We start from the raw sequence: 18,286 nt of genomic DNA, 5'->3' as shown, positions 1-18,286 counted from the left end.
TTAAACTGGCAAATTGTTATGAATTGATTTGTTTGTAGAACATGCATGTACATTTATTTATTGGTTGGAATATTGCCAGAATTGGTCATCAGTTTTATTTAGTTGTTGGTTTTTCTAGTGTCAGTTTCACGTCATGTTAGTCTTTTGTAACGCCTCTTTCTTTCTTTCTTTCTTTATCTTTTTTATTTGTATTAATGCTCATAACAATATACAGACAGATACAATTAAAAAAGAGAAACAAAATTAAACAGAAGAGAAAAAAGAAGAATGCAATATAAATTGAGAATATGTAGTTTTGAGAATTAAAACAGGAACAGAATTACAAACAGACTTTAAACAACTCCAAAGCCTACAATTAGACAATTTAACGACTGGTAACTGCCCTTTATCAAAAACCAGGTACTTAATTTCATCATCATGGAAGTTGCATATATATTATTTTTTCAGGAGCCCAAACAAGCAAAAACACTGGATTTGATGAATTCTATGATGTTTTGTGGTGTTGGTTGGTTTGTATCAGTCACATGACACTAATGACACTAACACTAGCTAACCCTCATGCAAGCTAACTGTCAGCCTCGAGCAAAGGCTACTTTAGCTTTTATTCAACCGGTTTATCCTGTTAATTTTATGGCCATAATGTAAATAATCAAGCGATTAGAAACGTTTAAATATCTGGGCTTGACCAGAGCATATTTCTGGAAGTCTGCTAGCTCTTTTAAAGGAATAATTCTTTAAATTACAACACAGGCATGTTCATTTTTAATTTCCATTTTTGTTAAAGTTAGAGTTTTAAAAGGACAACATAACTGAAATGCAAATGCACGAATGTCTCGATATTGTTCGACTCGTGTCTGTACAAATGAATCCTGATTCAAAAAAAATAAGCATTTGCGAAGTATATAAAAGGCGTCAAAACTCCGGGAAACAACAAGCATATCGTTGAGAAAAAAAGAAAAAATAGCTGAGAACACTGCATAGCCCATACTACTGCTTGAACGCGTTAACCGTTTTTATTAGATCTTAGTAGCTCTTTAAAAAAAAATAAATAAATAAATAAATAAAAATCATTTTTATAGCCCGCTTAAAGTGTTTATTACAAACAAATTATTAAATGATAAAAATGAATAAATGTAACTGAACAAAAATTTGCGTTGCATTTACTGTCCTGTGAAAACAGGGGGTGCTGCAGCACTTCCCGCGCCTATGTTGAGCCCTGTGTGTGATTTAAGTAAACTGTAGAGGGCAGACTTCCTCTATATTTCTTCCAATCTTACCCAGTTAAAAAACTGAGCAAGTCTGAAAAATAAATTAGATTGAATTACATATATTTCTTTATTTTGGTGATGTCTTTCAGACATTTCTGATTACTGTTATAAGCAAGAAGTTCTATAATTTTTTTTATCATTTCATTATAACAATTATGTGTCTGGAGAATGTCTTTTTCAGCACTACAGAATTAAACTTGAAATAACACAGTTATTAAGAACAATATATTTAGTGAGCCTGAATGACAAATGTAAATGTGCCCTTTTCAAGTAGTAATCTCAATAACATGGAAACTGTGATTTAAATAAAACCAGCCCGGATTTTGTCAGCAGTGCTGCTGGATGCTTCACTTCAGCAGACAGAGACTCCTGTTCGGTTCTGGATTCAGATCTGCCAGAGGAACACAACTGGACACCTGGAGTAAAGACCAGCACCTAAATTATGTATCAAAATTGAAGGTTTCCAAGAAGCTGGAGACAAACATTGAATGTAACATATCTTTATTTTTTTTGGCCAAAATTTATATAAAAAAAGCAAGCATCAAACGCATCAAACCACAAGTACTTAATTTACATCCATAAGTGAAATCAAAACATAAAACATTGCGTAACTGTTTGCGAAAAATCTACAATGAGAATGATAGTTTGCGCTATTACAAAATAATTTGCTCACAAGGACAGGCAGGGAAAAGGTGCCAGTGTAGAATGCAGTGGTTCAACAGTGTTCTGACAGTCACACACTTATATTTAAAGAACGTAAAGATTATTAAAATGCAACTTTTGACACAAAAATGGACAACATCAGCCTACTTTTTCGATTTTTTGATGGTATTTAACTAACACAGGCTAAAAGAATGCATGAGCACAGCTATAATCAAATCTGAATTGTCCAAGTGTGGTTTAGTGTTTTAACAACAGTCCTGAAGATATTAGGTTCAGCTTCCTCAAGCACTGATGTAGATAACATGTGTGTGTCATGATGTCCTTATTGAACAAATGTAAAAGCCAAAGCCATCATATCAGCCACACTCAACAACATGAAACAAGAAAAACTCTGTACATTAGAACAAATCACATTGACGACTGAATGATAGTAACAAAAGTCTAAAACAAAATTCTTTAAGGAGCCAAAAGTTTTCGGGTTAAAACATACTGCGTCTTTTTATAAAACTTAATTATGCTTGGCATTTATGAAAACAACAAAACTTTCCCCTCACCAAATTCAGAGACATGCGCAAAACGAACAAGACGTACACAAAGGTTACAGTGTAACTAACATTGATGTGAAATGAAGACACATTTCCGCAGGCACTGCAGTTGAGGCAAAAACAGAGGGAGCTGCAATTCCCCTCAGCAGTCAAAACACAAAGAGCTACAATTTCCTTCCCTACGACTATTTACAAACAGTGAATGAGCTCTGCAGTAGTTTGAGTTGGACCGTACACACTATTAAGTGTCAGCTCTGTTTCATTGGCTGAATCATGGTCATGTTTATCCATTTACTCGGTTTACTGCCAAGTTGAATGGGGTTTCTTAATATTGTGAAGGGCTGTGTGTATATGAAGACTACGCATCTGTTATTCTCAATGTCTTCACGTGGGTTTTTAACAGCCTTTGAAATGGAATTTGCATGTATTATTTGGTCCATTGGGATTTACTGGAATATCAGAAGACATGAAACTGTTCTGTACTGTACATAGGAAACAAAATCAAATTTCGCCATATGAAAATCACTTTTTTTTTTCCTGCGGCGTTATGCAAGGATTGCAAAACTAAATCTGAACAGAGCTTAGAAAAGCACAACTAGAACGAATTGGGTCACAAATAGGATCAATAAAACATATTTATAATATATACATTTTTGTGGTCTAAAAACAAGATGTCCTCACTGCAGTCTGTATCGTGATGATGTACTGGATTGAATCCAGTAGGTTTATGGGTTAGTATTTGTTGTAGTGTTGTGTAGGCAATCGGCACTGTGATTGACATCAGTAATGAAATCTTTAGAATCGGCTGTGGGGCGAAGTTTGTGCTGAACTGGTTTGGGGGAACAATCACACAATGGATTTAATGTAGTATGTCATTGCTCTACAGGCTGCAGTGAGGAAAGTCTCTGTAAAAAAGACACTGTGTCTCATTCGTTAAACAAGCAAAAAGAATTTAGTCTGTAAAAGCATTTTTACATTTAAATCAATGCTGCAATTTGTGTCGTGTAGCATCGCAAAAGCTTGAGGCTGTCTACATTGGACTGCTCCAAATCCACTTTTCCTGTTGTTGAAACTAGCATAATGGGGCGTTCACACCAGACGCGACTTGCGTGAATAAATCGTGCGTACTTGGACGCTTGAACATTTTGAGTTTACTTGCTTCATTCACGTGAAATTCACTTCACAACAGACGCAAATTTGTGTCATGAGAGGGGCTCCTGCCAGTCTCGTTTCTGCACACTTCCTCTGAATAAACACATCAACTCATCAGTGGGAAAGTAGTTGTAAAATACGCCGAATAAGCTCAATTTGCCAGCTCAAATTGAGTAAAGAGCATTTTTTACAACTTACCAGATTGTCCGACCTCCTCACTCACTTTCTTCCAAGCAAGATCCTTTTTATTCCTGTTTCTATAAAAGTACGAAGATGTATCGTACAGCTCCGGGTATCCACATACAGCGACGATGATTTTGTCCTCCATTGTTGTTTCGGATTTCTGCCTCCTCTCGCTACGTCGTAATCACGTCACTACTAGAGCAAGCTCCTGATTGGTTAACGCGGCGCGAATTTTCACCAAAGTTCAGATTTTTCAACTTGCGCGATTCGCGCAAATCACGCGTTACATGCGTCAAACGGCCAAAACGCTCAATTTGCGCCTAGTCATTCGCACCGCCTCATTCGCGCGAATTGCACCGCAGGATGTCTATTCGCGTCTTTGCATTGACTTAACATGTAAATCACTCGCGCTTAACGCACCATAAGGAGTATGCAGCACTAGAACGGGCCAACCGTTTAATGACGGCGACACTAGCGTTCACACCAGACATGAATGAAGCATTAAGCGCGAGTGATTTACATGTTAAGTCAATGCAAAGAAGCGATAGACATACTGCGGCGCGATTTGCGTGAATGACGTGGTGCGAACTGAGAGTTTCTGGCGTTTGACGCGTGATTCGTGTGAACCGCACGAGTTGAAAAATCTGAACTTTGGCAAATATTCGCACCGCGAGGCAGAAATCCGAAACAACAATGGAGGACAAAATCATTGTCGCTGTACGATACATCTTCGTACTTTTATAAGGATCTTGCTTGGAAGAAAGTGAGTGAGGAGGTCGGACAATCTGGTAAGTTGTAAAAAACGCTCTTTACTCAATTTGAGCTATATATATATACACATTGAGACTACAAGCCAGCTAAAGCCGGCAAATTGAGCTTATTTGCCGTATTTTACAACTACTTTCCCGCTGACGAGTTGATGTGTTTATTCAGAGGAAGTGTGCAGAAAGAAGTGGAAGAGTCTGAGGGATATATATTTAAGAGAGAGGAGACATGACGCGAATTCATGTCTGTTGTGAAGTGAATTTCACGCGCAAGTGAAGCGAGTAAACTCAAAATATTCAAGCGTCCAACTACGCGCAAAAAGTCACGTCTGGTGTGAACGCCCCATAAGCCTACGTTCACATTGTCAGTTCAAATCTGATTATTTGTATATCCAGTTGGAATCTGATCCACACTGTGTATCGCAAATATTCAGATCCGATTTGTGTGTCCATGCCGCTTTTCCGTTTTCCGAAATATCTGCGTTGGTTTCTATGGCATTGAGGTTGCGTTGGTAGGCATATGTCAAAAACAACAACAACAACCTCAACATGGAGGGGTTTGCAATACAGATGTTGTAAGAGGCTGGTATGAGCGGCTTTATTGACTTTACGGTCTCAAAACATGTCTCCGTTATATTGTCATTTTCTGCATGTCCAGCACTATGCAACAACACAACCTTGTTTCTGCTGTGACTTTTAGCATGTTTCCTAACAACGTCTAATGTTTACGTTTTTTTTTTTACGTGGCGAAAAATGTGAGAAAAATGTTTCGATCGAGCAGTCAGACTGAAACGGATTTCCAGAAATGCAATTTGAATTTGATTTCAAACCACATGAATGTAGCTCAAAACAGATTTGTAAAAATAGCATTTCATGTGCTTTTTTGCCATTCACACTTGCTAAATCTCATCAGGTTTCAATCGGATATGCACAAAAATCAGATTTAGACTTACCATCTGAATGTAGCCTAAAGCCTTCAGACTGTCAGTCCAAATTGTTTTTGCATAATCGGTTGAAAAACGATCAGATTTAGCAAGTGTGAACAGCAAAAAATCACATTAAATGCGATTTACAATTACGTTTCAATCTACATTCATATGTGGTTTGAAATCCTATTCAAATCGCATTTCTGGAAATCTGTTTCAGTTTGACTGCTCTGATCGGATTTTGCGATACACAGTGTGGACAGTCAATAATTTTAGATCAGATTCCAATCAGATACACAAATAATCGGATTTGGACTGACAGTGTGAACGTAGCCGAAGCGTTGCATCCAGTTTAGACAGCATCAGTGCAGACAGGGTCTAAGAATGTTTTTACGACCACTTTTCTCAGTAATTCACTTTGCTTGTTTATCATGGAAACCTTGAATTGGTCAATGGTTGAAGAAAAACATTGGAGAACAGTAGAAAATAGAGAACAATCTTCCTTTATGGATCAGCTCGCTTACATCCCATTTATCCAAGCATGAATACTGCTGCTCTCACACAAGATACAAAAGTACAGTCCACTTTATCCAGAGGACGTGGCTGCTCCACAAGAGGTCTTAAGACTTAATTGTTGGGTCAGCAGGGAGGTACAGACAGCATCTTTAGTCGCCGACAAGCCTCCGTTTATGAGCTAAGGGTGTTGTTCTTTATTCCAGGAAAAAGCGGCATATAATAAAGTTAAAGAGATGTTCCTCATGGTCATCTCATTTTGATAATTGTTATGTATTTTGAATAAGATTATAAGTATACATGGTTACCTGGTCATTAAGAGGTTTCTTTTCTCCATTGACGCCCTTCAATAGCACAGACTCCTCCGTCTTTTTTGCCTTCATCTCTACGACGATGTCATCTCTGTTAGTCTTCTCCTTGGTGCTGTAGGCATTAATGCTGTAGAGATTACACACCAATAACACACCGATACACCAGACTGCACCATTTGGCTGGACAGATGTTTTACTGCACTCAAATTATACCACAATCACTTGAAAAAGACCATGCATTATGCTATTTAAAAAAGCCTTATCAAATTACTCCTAAAAAAGGTTTGTGATCCCATAGTGAAGTCATGTTACCAGATAATTAGGTCTAAAAAAAATCAAAAGTTTGGACAAACTTTGACAGAATTTGTTTCTCCTTATCATAAAAACTATTTGATCTAAAGCTGCCCATCACCTCTGCACTTACCACAGGAATATATGTGGAAAATAAAAGAAAACTAATTGAAGTGAAGAGGAGAGAGAACTTTGAAAACTGGCTGCAGTGAGTTTTGGACATAGTGCTTTTAGCCTGTTCGTTGGTGTGAGGAAAAATTAAGCAAAATATGGTCAAATTTGTTTTCAAATGCAAGTTATTAAATATTTAACTTTTAAAAACCAATTTCGTTTAACAGTATAAGCTGTATAATTTTTAACTCACAAACACGTGTACATGTTGTTTTAACTCTTGCCTATATTTTTGTTCATTCCTAGGTGTTCTTATTAATAAATGTTAACCTTTTGATTATTACTGTTGCCTGTGTTGTTACTCAAGTAATTCTGTGTGTGATTTTAATTTTCAGCATATTTTGGGTTCATTTTAAGCCAGCAATATAGTCATTTTTAATCGATGGTTAAGTTTAATAAGACAACCCAGCATGGGGGATCAAACATTTAACCCAACCAGCTAGGTTAAAACAGCCCAACGCTGGGTTTGTCCAATTTTGACCCAGTGCTGGGTTACCAAACAACCCAAATTGGGTTGTTTTTAACCCAGCATTTTTTAAAGTGAGAGACCACTATCCTAAAAAGGGAGCTATATATTTTCATGTGTAAAGACCCAATTTATACTGTGAAAAATTTACATTATAAATAAGAGTAAAATATTATTTGGAAAATATTTAGTTTTATTATGTTACATTATTATATTTTTGGTTCTACTTACTATATAATACCGTACTGTTAGATTTATTAATTATTTTATAAGTATTTTATTTTAAATTATTTTAATCAAATTATTAATTTATTTGATTTATAGGGGTCATGAACTGCATTGTTTTATTGTTTTATAATGTTTCCTGGTGTGCATTTATAATGTTAATATGTTTTTTAACATCAAAAATTGTCATAATTGAGACTTCAGTGTAAACGCCCACTGCTGTGATTGGCTAACATTTTTGCAGTTCAAATAATTAAGTATTACTCTCTGGAAAACTTTTAGCACGTTTTTACTATTACAGCTCTCAAGGTTGACTAATCGTGAAGAGTGTTGATTATAGCATTGCATTTAGATCTATGGCATTATATTGTGGTGGCATGAAAGGGTGTGGAAATATATAATATAAGGGGGTGGAAATATATCTGTCAAATTTTTACTTAATTTAATTTTTACTTTGTTTATTTAGTTTTTCTTTTTCAGGGTTGCTGCCAATTTTTTTTTTTTAAGTCAAATTTAAGGCTTTTTAAGACCTAGAATGAGAAGTGGCATTAATATATTTACACAGCATTTACAATTTGTCTACATACATTTAATTCAATATTTAAATATGGAATTATTTCTAATTTTAACTTTTTAATTAAAATGTACTTTAAATATGAAACTAAACTGCCAGTAGGTAGCAGCAAGTAACTGTCTTAATGAGTGAGTGAGTCATTCATTCAACCGATTTGTTCAAATTACTGATTAATTCAGGAAGGAAGCAAGTGACCATCTTTATTGAACAGGTTATTTAATCATTAATTAAACTGATTCGTTCTAAACACGGATTCAGTGAGTATAACAAAAAAATGTCTGTCTGTTGCACGGGGACTCTGTTCTGCTGTTCATAATTTTGAATTGTTCGTTGGCAAAATAAAGAAAAAAACAAACAATATTAACAATAGGCCTACTGTATCTAAAATGTAATTCACATTGTTCATTTAACAATAAGTTAAATGAACATTGCATTTGTGCTGATTTGGGGGAAACGGCACTCTTGCTTGTGTGATATTGTAATACTATTACATAATATCATATGATATAATGACAAAAACTCGTCGGGGCAAAAATGCCCATGTATCTTGAATTTTGAGGGCATATAACTGCATGCATAGCTACATCACACTGAGTAAGACGAGTAAAGAAAATGCGGTACTTATTAAAAGAATCACCCTTTATTTAAATATATGAACACAGAAAATCGCTGTTAACAGGTTAATATGACATTTCCCATTCCATGACTAGTAAAATAATCGCAGCCTACTCTCTGTAAAATGGCGTAATCGGCAGGGTGATGGACACGGAGGTGGGTAAAAAGGTTGGTGGTGTTGCCACCCTTCGCACTGACTGTAGACAGGCAACTGAGGCAAATTCTGCAGATTGGGCTGTCTAAGGTGCTGTTTACTTTGAAGCAGAAAAACTCCCATACTCCCAAGCTTACTTTTTTCGGGGGTGGACAAAGCCTCTCGCTTTCCCGTTCGGATGACTCTCGAAATAGCTGTGCGCGCTGCATCTTCTTCTTGTTTGACAGGTGTCAGCATTAAGGTGCAATAGCCTACTGCCACCTGAGAGGTCAACCAGGTACTGGCGCTGGAGTATTTACATGTCATGATATCATAAGAGTCCTATTCATTTTAAATATTGTGGTTATCGCCAATACCGGTATATTGTCACACCCTAAATTAACACGATGTCGATATTTCATGCTTTGAATATCACGATCATCGTCAACACTGGTATATTGCGACACCCCTACCTCTTATATATCAAAAGCACAAGGAAAAGTTGATTTCTCAATTCATGACCCCTTAAATGCAGATTTTTATTATTTATTTGTTTTTACTTTTTTTTCCTCTAAACTTTTCCACAGACCCTCTCGTACTCCAATGCAGCCAGTTTGAAAACCTCTGTACTAATGTGTACGAATAAACTGGATAGAAGGAGATAAAAGTATAACATACATTTCTTGCTTCCCTGAGCGTCCACAGGGTAACTTGCCCTTTTTATACAGAAAGTAGAAGACACTGCCCAGGATGGCCAGCAACAGGATGCTCACAATAATCACCACAATAATCACTCCACTATTATCGACTGCAAAGAGAACAAGAGACGTCAACATTAGCATGACTGACTGATATATAATAACCCATAAATTATTACCCTTTCAACAAGACTAATTAAGACTAGATTAATTCATGCTGAAATGCAATAAATGTGCTTTCAGGCAAAATACAAAAGTGTAATACCATACCAGATCACGAAAAGAGGGCACGTCACACTGCACTTTTTAACAATGGCTAGAACATTTGGATTCAAAACATGTGCCACATGTCAGGGACGCATGTCCTTGTAAATGAGACGAGTTTGGTATATAAAACATATAATTAGAGTGTTTTAGTAAAATGGAATAAGAGACTCATATTCCTCAGAGTCAAATAAAGAAAATTAAGGAGCGCCATTCAGAGGAAGCGTCATCAAATGCTATAAATAAACACTGAGAGACGACAAACAATTGTCTGGGAATGAATTTTATGAGTTAAATCTACTCAGTAAAACAGCAGGCCGCCACCACAATGTTCACCATATTAATTTAACAGTCTCAGTTGCAGCCCAGCACTTCAAAACATTTGTTAAAATATTCACATAGAACTAATTATACATTCATCTTGGAAAACATTCAGCGCTAGATCTGCCCCTGCTATCTGAAGTAATGTCTGCTTCAATTTTTGCTTGCTTTTTTTTTTTTTTGCACTATGACTTTTCTTCACACAGAATTTTAAATATGCCCAGAGGCCGATACGAAGAGCCAAGCTAACCGTGCTGCTGTGGAGGCTTTGCCATATAAAATCTATGAATTATTCAAGTACATTAGATGATCTTTCATTGTTTGGTTGGGATGGATTTTGCAGGGATTAAATGGACGTTTAAAACTTACGATCTGTTCTGACTGACGTAAAGAGTGACAGTAGATGAAAAAAAATTGTTACCTGAAGTTTTTCTAGCCGTTGGACTCTGGGAGAAAGGAACTGGGAGAAAACAAGGGACAACATTAACATTTTTGATTCCAAACAGCCGGTATTACCAATGAAATCAAACAAGTGACAGTAAAGACATTTAGAATGTTACAACTGTTTTTAACATAATAAGACATGATCATGTGACACTGAAGCCTGGAGTAATGATGCTGACAATAAAAATATATTTTATTAATTTATATTTATTAATATATATCAATATTTTAAAATATATTAAAATAGAAAACAGTTCTTTTAAATTGTAATAATATTTCACAATATTGCTGTTTTTACTGTATTTTTGATAAAATAAAGAGCATAAGAAATTTGTTTTTACTGACCCAAACTTTTGGATTTTTATAAATTAATAAAAATTAATAAATTATATTAATCTAAATAAATACCCAATTATTAAATTAAATTTTTTTATTATATTTATATATTTAAGGTAAAAATAATAAAAAATGTATGTATATAATTTTACACAGTAATGTGTGTATAGATATTACATCTATATATTTATAATTATACAATACATTTAGTCAATTATATTTAACTACATCAAATGTGATATAATCAAATATATTATATATAATAATCATAATCATCATCTTCATCGTCTTCATCCTGATTATTTATTGCGATCATGTTTCCTGATTTTCAGTGTAAACAAGATAAATCGACTCTTACTGCTCTTGATGTTGTAGGTCTTGGTCTCTATTCCAAAGTCATTTGTTGAATTGCAGATAGCAACAGTGTCAGTGGTAACTTTAAGCGTCAAAACGCTGTGAATTTGCTCCTCCGTCTCTCTTTTAACATCATCACGCCAGTTCTGAGAGTACAATACACACACATACAAGACAAAAGCGTCAATCCAAGCTCTGTGTAACTTGAGCAGAAGGCTGAGAGGAAATCTGTGTTACCGGGCTGCCAGTGATGCTCCAGGTGATGGCGGGTCTAGGGTGACCTCTCACCTCACAGCTCAAATTTAACCACTCCCCGACTTTTTCTGTCAGCTCAATTTCCCTTTCAGCATCTTTCATCTGAGGTGGACCTAGAGGAACAGATCCAGTAACAACTTTAGAAATATACTACTACTAAATGTAAAGCTCTTTTCAGCAGTTTATTATGCCATTTTACAAAGACTTGGACTAGCTCAAGTTAGCCTGTTTTAACTGAAAGCAACTTGCACTGACATGTCTTAAAATATGTCAGTGCCATTGTTTTGTCTTAAAATTCACACCAGTAATGTTTTTCTAGGGTACGTTTATAAAAACTTCTTAAATATCCTAATTGAACTAAGGCCTAATCCTGGCTTAGGCTAAGCCCTGTCAGTGAAACCAGGCCATAATTTTGTTTTTGGGCTCTACTAGAATTGGTTTTTAAGCTTGAATGTTCAAAAAAACATATTTTTTCACATATTTTACATTGTTGAAGCACCTCTCTTCCCAGTCTGTCAGTAACGATCTGGGCTGCATTTCTCAAAAGCATTGTGAGCTAAGTTGATCATAGAGATCACTGGTGGCAATGGTTCTACGATCTACTAAGGCTTATGATGCTTTGACGAAAACGCAGCCCTGTTTAGTTTCTGTTTCTATGAAGCCCCTCCTTCCGAAAAGCACAATGTGGACTGATTGGTCAGCTAGACCAGTGTGTTGTGATTGGTCACGCTCCTTACCATAACCACAAGTTTCAACATACTAACGCAACGCAACTCAACCAGGCATCGCCACTTTTTTGTGTATGCCTCGGGTGGGAATTATTTAAATGAGGAATATTGTGACGTGTTCATTCCCAGAAGAAAACTCAAGACTACAATCGACGCGTTTCAGGGAGTTCAGAAACAGTCAGGGGTGTCACCAGGCCCATTTTAGGAGGGCTTCAGCCTCCCTAAAAATTTTTGATTATCTCCATGATATGTACACTAATTTGTGATCGCCTCAGTCCCCTTTAAAACTCACATTAAAATGGCGGCCTCCCCGTATTTTAGTCTGCATGTTATTCAGCGTGTTCTTCAATTCACAACTGCGCAGCGCATACATTTATCGATCGATTCTTATGATATCTGCATCTGTGTAGTTCTTTGTCATAAATGCAGTTTACATAATATGATGCCGGAGCAATAGGCTACAAGACAGTTCCCCATCCACTGTAAAATCTGAGCTTATTTATTTATATATTTATTTTTTTAATGTTCCTTTCATCTAAATGGCATGACACTTTGTGACTTTTCCTACTCCTGCTATACTTAATACTTCAGTACAATAAAATTGCTCAAATTGGTCACAATATTCATTTTATAATAAATCCAAAAGCCAAACCCTTAAAAAGAACTATAAAAGGAAGAGGAAAAGGCAAATGAGCTAATGAGTGGTCCTCTGCAGCCATCTACTGGTTATAGTGGTAAATTCATGTCATTTTCACGTTAAAACTGTTTTGGTTTTCCACCAAGTGACAGAAATCCTCCACTAAAGCATGGCACATTTTCTGTTATCTCTATGAATGAAAATGAGAAATGTACGTCTTCTTTAAAGTTAATTTAACTGCACAAATGTAGAGAAAAAATAGCATTTAAAACATTACGTCTTAAAAAAATTTAACATTTTTTTTTTACCCACATATTGGACAGTTACAGTAATATAAGGTTTGTCTACATTCTCAATGAATATTAATGAATATTAGCTGGTTATTTAAAATGATTAGAAATTAAATTAATATGGGATTGACTTGACAAGTAGTGTAGAACCTTCTGTATTGTTCATGCCTACCCTAGTATACAAACAATATATGAAATGATTTTTACTCTCATACTCTCATTGGAGGTGGAGAATCGCCCCTGGAAACGTCCCTTTGGAGTGACTTTGTGCTTTGTAACTTTGCAAACCTTTTTCATGCTCAAAAAGCAACATTACACACTAAAGAAATTTGAAAATGTAAAAAAAGCATAACAGGTCCTCTTTAAATACTTGATGAGCTCTTCCTTACCCTGTACGATGATGTGGACAGAACCTCTGGTCAGCAGGCCTGGAAGAGACGGTACAGTCACTTCACAGTCATACTGTCCAGCTGTGTCAAATGTGGCGTCTAGCAGCTGCATTGTGTGTCCTCTTCCGACCTCAATCCCATCCTACACACAAACAAACGTGTGCAAACAAATTTAGCAAGGAACAGATGGGGTGAAAAGAAGCTCTAAACAGAATGTGGAAGACTAAATGAACGTGTCTAGACTGCTGAATGATGCGTGAATCACACTGCAGTGTTACCTTAAACCACACAGTAGAGGTCTCTAAAGACGACAGGGCATTGCAGGTGGCTGTCAGACTCTCTCCTTTCAGCATGACCTCTGAGTCTTTGGGCATCACCACAGCTGGGTCCAGATCTGCACACATGCACACATAAACATCTTATTGTAGTATTTTTCTTGTAATCTCCACTGGCGTGGTTGAATTCTATTCAAGAAAACGAGCTGTGATACATCCACTCCATAACTTGTGAAAATCTATAGTTATAGCGCCACTTAGCAGTCAAGAGCAGAAATGCATATGTTGTAACAGCAGCGGCAAAAGACGCATTCTGGTTGAGTACCATCCGTAAATGCTCAATAATTCAGAGTAAAAGTCTTGTTGTGAGACTGGCATGAATTATATCAGCTTTATTTAATGAGGGTGAGTAAATGATGATTAATTAATTTATGGACAAAGCATTTCATTCATATTGCACCAGCAAAACAGAAATACTTTATTATTATTATTTTATATATATATATTTATTTATTTCATTATTTTTTGGATAATATGTATGTATTTTACATTATAGAAAGTATATATAATATGCAAAATAATGGTCTAGTGACCTTTTTTTCAATAAACAGAGTAACTTTTCATTATTCAACAAAAAGTTCACTGCTAATAAATTTGGCTCCTTTACGTTAAATTAATTGTTTTTCCCCTCATTTATAAATCACTTTGGACTAAAGCATTTGCAAAATTAAACAGTTTGGGGATAGTAAGTTTTTTTTATTTATTTATTTTTTAATCTTATTCTAGTATCTTATTCTCTCTTTTTTTAGTATCTTATTCTCACCAAGGCTGCATTTATTTGATCATAAATAGAGTAAAATGGTAATATTGTGAAATATTACAATTTAAAAGAACTGTTTTCTATTTTGATATATTTAAAAAACTGTTTTCTATTTTAATATATTTCTGAATTTTTAGCACTAATTACTACAGTCTTCAGTGTCACATGAACCTTCAGAAATTATTCTAATATGCTGATTTGGTGCTCAAGAAATATTTCTTCTTCTTATTAATGTTGAAAATGGTCTTTCTTAATATTTTTGTAGAAACCGTGATCTTTTTTTTTCAAGATCCTTTGATGAATAGAAAGAATAATATTTATTATGTACAAATTAAGAGTCAAAACATTTAGCAGCAGTACATCTCAAGTACAACAGTAATCTCGCCTTATAACTCATTTATTTAAACAGGCTTATTTATGATTGCACTTGTATTGAGCAATATCTTATTCTTCAGTGTCTAATGTATATTATAGTATGATATTGTTGTTATACTGATGTTTTTAGGAAGATTTGTAAGGTGACCTTGAGTGTCATGAAAGATAATATTATGGTGGTGTGCAATTTATTTCTAGTTTCAAAATCAGGGTGTGAAAAACTGAGAAGCTGGAAGTTTTCACTCACAATGCACAATGAGCTGTAGGGTGTCCACCACCTCATCATGGTTCACTGCATCCAGGTCCAGAGAGTGACATTCATACACACCGCTGTCTGCCCGAGACACCTCCTTCAGGACCAGCATCCCATGATACGAATCCAGCTCCGCATCTGACTGTTATGAGCAGTGTGAATGTCTATCATACTGACATTACAATTTCCCTTACAACACATTAAATGATCTTAAGTTTGTTTATAGAATTTCATCTAAATAGTCATATGAAAGTGTGTACAGCTGCTTAGAACCTGACATGGCACTAAGCACTTTTCCAGGTCAAAGCTGGAGTGGATTTTAGTGTACCCACAATTTAAGGTCAAATCTGTGCGTAATGGTACTGTTCTGTCTGTGCATATCAAACACATTGTCTGGGCCAGACGTCTGCTATGTCCACTTCTTCTCAATGCTTTACAGCCTCCCATTCAGAAAAAAAACGGGTCCGAATAAAAAGAGAAAAAAAGAGGCTATTCTCACTTGTTCTCGGTTGAAAATGATGGGTGCTGGGGGGTTCCCATCGCCTTGGCAACGGATCTCCACTGTGTCCCCCTCTTTGACCAAGCCCTCAGGCGATTCTTTCCATATCTCCACGCTGGTTGTTGGATCTATATGAAGCACATACACAAAGACCAAGGGGCCATGAATCCTAATTCATTCATAAGTATCTCGCCAACGCAACATAATTCTCACACTTATTTATTTAGTCAAAGCTGACAAAGCAGAGACCTTCATAGCTGTGTCATGACGAACACAACTCAGACTAGAGTTTACCATTGCCTGTGACGTATTGACGCTATCTGAAATATTAAAAACATGAAACAGGAAAATACGGGTCCTTTCATATAAAACCATGTTAGACATGTCAGATCTGATGTGATCTTTAAGCCTTTTGTGCACACCAAGATTGTCATCAGATTCAAATATATTTTTTTGTCCACAATGAAAGTAAAAATACTATGTGAAATGATCAAATCATTGCCAGTAAAGTCAAATATTATGTCTAATATGCAGGTATGTTAAAGTGGGATTTTGGACCAATGAGATTTCACAGTGGGCGGAGCTATCCAGCACAATGCAATACATACAGAAACCCAGATGTTGTGTAGCTTGTTCTATATAGAACATTAAAGGAATGTCAGGTGTTTCATATATAGAACCTTTCAGGGGTTCCCATCATGTAATAATTTTATGGATTTAGTTTTAATTAAATTTTATGAATTAAACAGCTCATAAACATACCCTTTCACTAGAAAAAAAATTAAATAAATCGTTAAATATTAAAGTATTATTCAATCATTTAAGACATCTCTCCTTATATAGAAACTTTTTGGGCATAAAACTGAGTCGAGAATAAAGAAACCCATTGAATACAGAACCAGTTCTATATAGAGCCCATTGAGTGTGGTTAGAACACAAATTCTGATTGTCATGGAAAAAATTGGATGTATCACATTCTACTTCATCAAAAACTCTCAATTAGGGACTTACAGTGAACTGTAATATTGATGCCTTTGGACTCAGATGTCCTGACAGCTGCTGGGACAAAGTAGCTGACTTCACAGGAAAAGTGGGCGTCTTTGTCTTCCTTGGTCACCTTGTAATGCAAATCACTCTGTACTGTATATAGACCACTGGATTCCCTTGTCACTAGTGTTACAACATTCACCACTGAGAAGAAACACACACACACAGCCAGACATACATACACATTAGTGGCAACTATTTTTCATACTTAGGGCCAGATTTACTAACAGCTTGCGCCAGCACAAACACTCTTTTGGCATTAAAAAAACTACTGTCGGGATTTACTAAAGACATGCAGTGCAAAATCAGTGCTGAAAAGGCGTGGACCGAGTTGATTTTGCGGCTGACCTTACTGCATATGCATTTGTAGGAGTTTCCCTTTCAGACACAAAATTTATGGGAGGAGAGTATTTAAATGAATCAGGCAACGTGATTTACTAATGTTTGTGCTAGTCAATTTACTGGTATTTGCACCATTATTTAATGCCCAAAAAAAGCATGTCTTAACCCATATTGCGACATGGCTGCAATTGTTGCTGCTAGGGGGAGACACCACAGAGAACAGAGAGCTTGTGGTAGAAGGGAGAAAATATTTTCCACTCCATTCCACTTTCCATTTCTTTGGAATGCCAGAGGAAGACGTTATCCGTATATTACATGTAACAAATTGCGCCTGTGTCGACCAGCACCTGATGAGCGTCAGATGTAAATGATTTGACTGCGTCTGTGTTTTTTAATTTGCGCGTCAGCAGTAGATCACGCGCAAAACTTGCCACTCCCATCGGCGCATTTGTGGAATTGCGCTCTCACGCTAATTTGCCCCGATTAGTAAATCTGGCCCCAAGGCTGTAACCATGTCTTGTACATTGGCGGTGACCAATTTTTTTTCTATTTTCTTATTAAAAGGAATTAAATAATTAAAAGATTATGTAAGGGAATAACAAAAGAGAAATAAGAATGATAAAAGTTCCAGGTCTATTGTAGTTATTAAGTTATCAATTTAAATTAGGCCTATTTGCAAATAATATTTTTTTTAAATCCTTTTTTTATAATATAAAAATGCATATTAAAATTATATTAATATTAGTAATATTAAAACTTAAAATTACTGAATTAGAACTGAATTATAAAGAAAAATGAATTTGGACTAATGTATAGATAATAAGTCTGTCAATGATGAGGTCCATGTGGAGCATATTAATCTTACTCACAGCCATTAGCAGGGTGGATGGGGATGTGATCACGGTACCATGTGATGTTTGGCTTGGGAAAGCCATCTCTGGTTTCACAAGATGCAATCTAACCAAAAAAGACATGTGTCAGCTTAGACCGAGCATATATAACTGACACAAACGTTACATATGCACACAGGGAGAATTTGAGAGCATGATGTACCTTAGCTAGGGAGTCACTGGACACAGAAACTCCAGAGAGGACACCTTCAATGACAGGAGGCTCTGGGGGGTCTGAAAACAGCAAGTTAACATTTTTATATATATAA

At 35.9% G+C, this 18,286-nt stretch overlaps 1 protein-coding gene across 2 annotated transcripts in view; it reads right to left on the bottom strand.

Annotated features, from left to right (window-relative positions):
• Nucleotides 1-1,752: 1,752 nt before the first annotated feature.
• Nucleotides 1,753-18,286, bottom strand: part of mcama (melanoma cell adhesion molecule a) — a 63,269-nt gene continuing 46,735 nt past the window's right edge. Inside the window, exons 4-16 of one of the 2 annotated variants that reach the window (XM_051895274.1) lie at nucleotides 18,181-18,251; nucleotides 17,997-18,084; nucleotides 16,750-16,929; nucleotides 15,739-15,866; nucleotides 15,234-15,381; nucleotides 13,795-13,910; nucleotides 13,517-13,658; nucleotides 11,455-11,585; nucleotides 11,222-11,363; nucleotides 10,505-10,543; nucleotides 9,479-9,608; nucleotides 6,323-6,452; nucleotides 1,753-6,209 (exon numbers count right to left, since the gene is read on the bottom strand). In XM_051895274.1, the coding sequence (XP_051751234.1) occupies nucleotides 6,189-6,209; nucleotides 6,323-6,452; nucleotides 9,479-9,608; nucleotides 10,505-10,543; nucleotides 11,222-11,363; nucleotides 11,455-11,585; nucleotides 13,517-13,658; nucleotides 13,795-13,910; nucleotides 15,234-15,381; nucleotides 15,739-15,866; nucleotides 16,750-16,929; nucleotides 17,997-18,084; nucleotides 18,181-18,251 (1,466 nt within the window). In that variant the 3' untranslated portion in view covers nucleotides 1,753-6,188. The remainder of the gene's footprint in view (nucleotides 6,210-6,322; nucleotides 6,453-9,478; nucleotides 9,609-10,504; nucleotides 10,544-11,221; nucleotides 11,364-11,454; nucleotides 11,586-13,516; nucleotides 13,659-13,794; nucleotides 13,911-15,233; nucleotides 15,382-15,738; nucleotides 15,867-16,749; nucleotides 16,930-17,996; nucleotides 18,085-18,180; nucleotides 18,252-18,286) is intronic. The other variant, XM_051895276.1, reaches the window with a different exon arrangement.

The sequence above is a fragment of the Ctenopharyngodon idella genome, chromosome 5 (genome assembly GCF_019924925.1).
Source record: "Ctenopharyngodon idella isolate HZGC_01 chromosome 5, HZGC01, whole genome shotgun sequence".
Lineage (NCBI taxonomy): Eukaryota > Metazoa > Chordata > Actinopteri > Cypriniformes > Xenocyprididae > Ctenopharyngodon > Ctenopharyngodon idella.
Note: the sequence above shows the minus strand (reverse complement) of the source record. Positions and strands in the feature narration are given on the sequence as shown.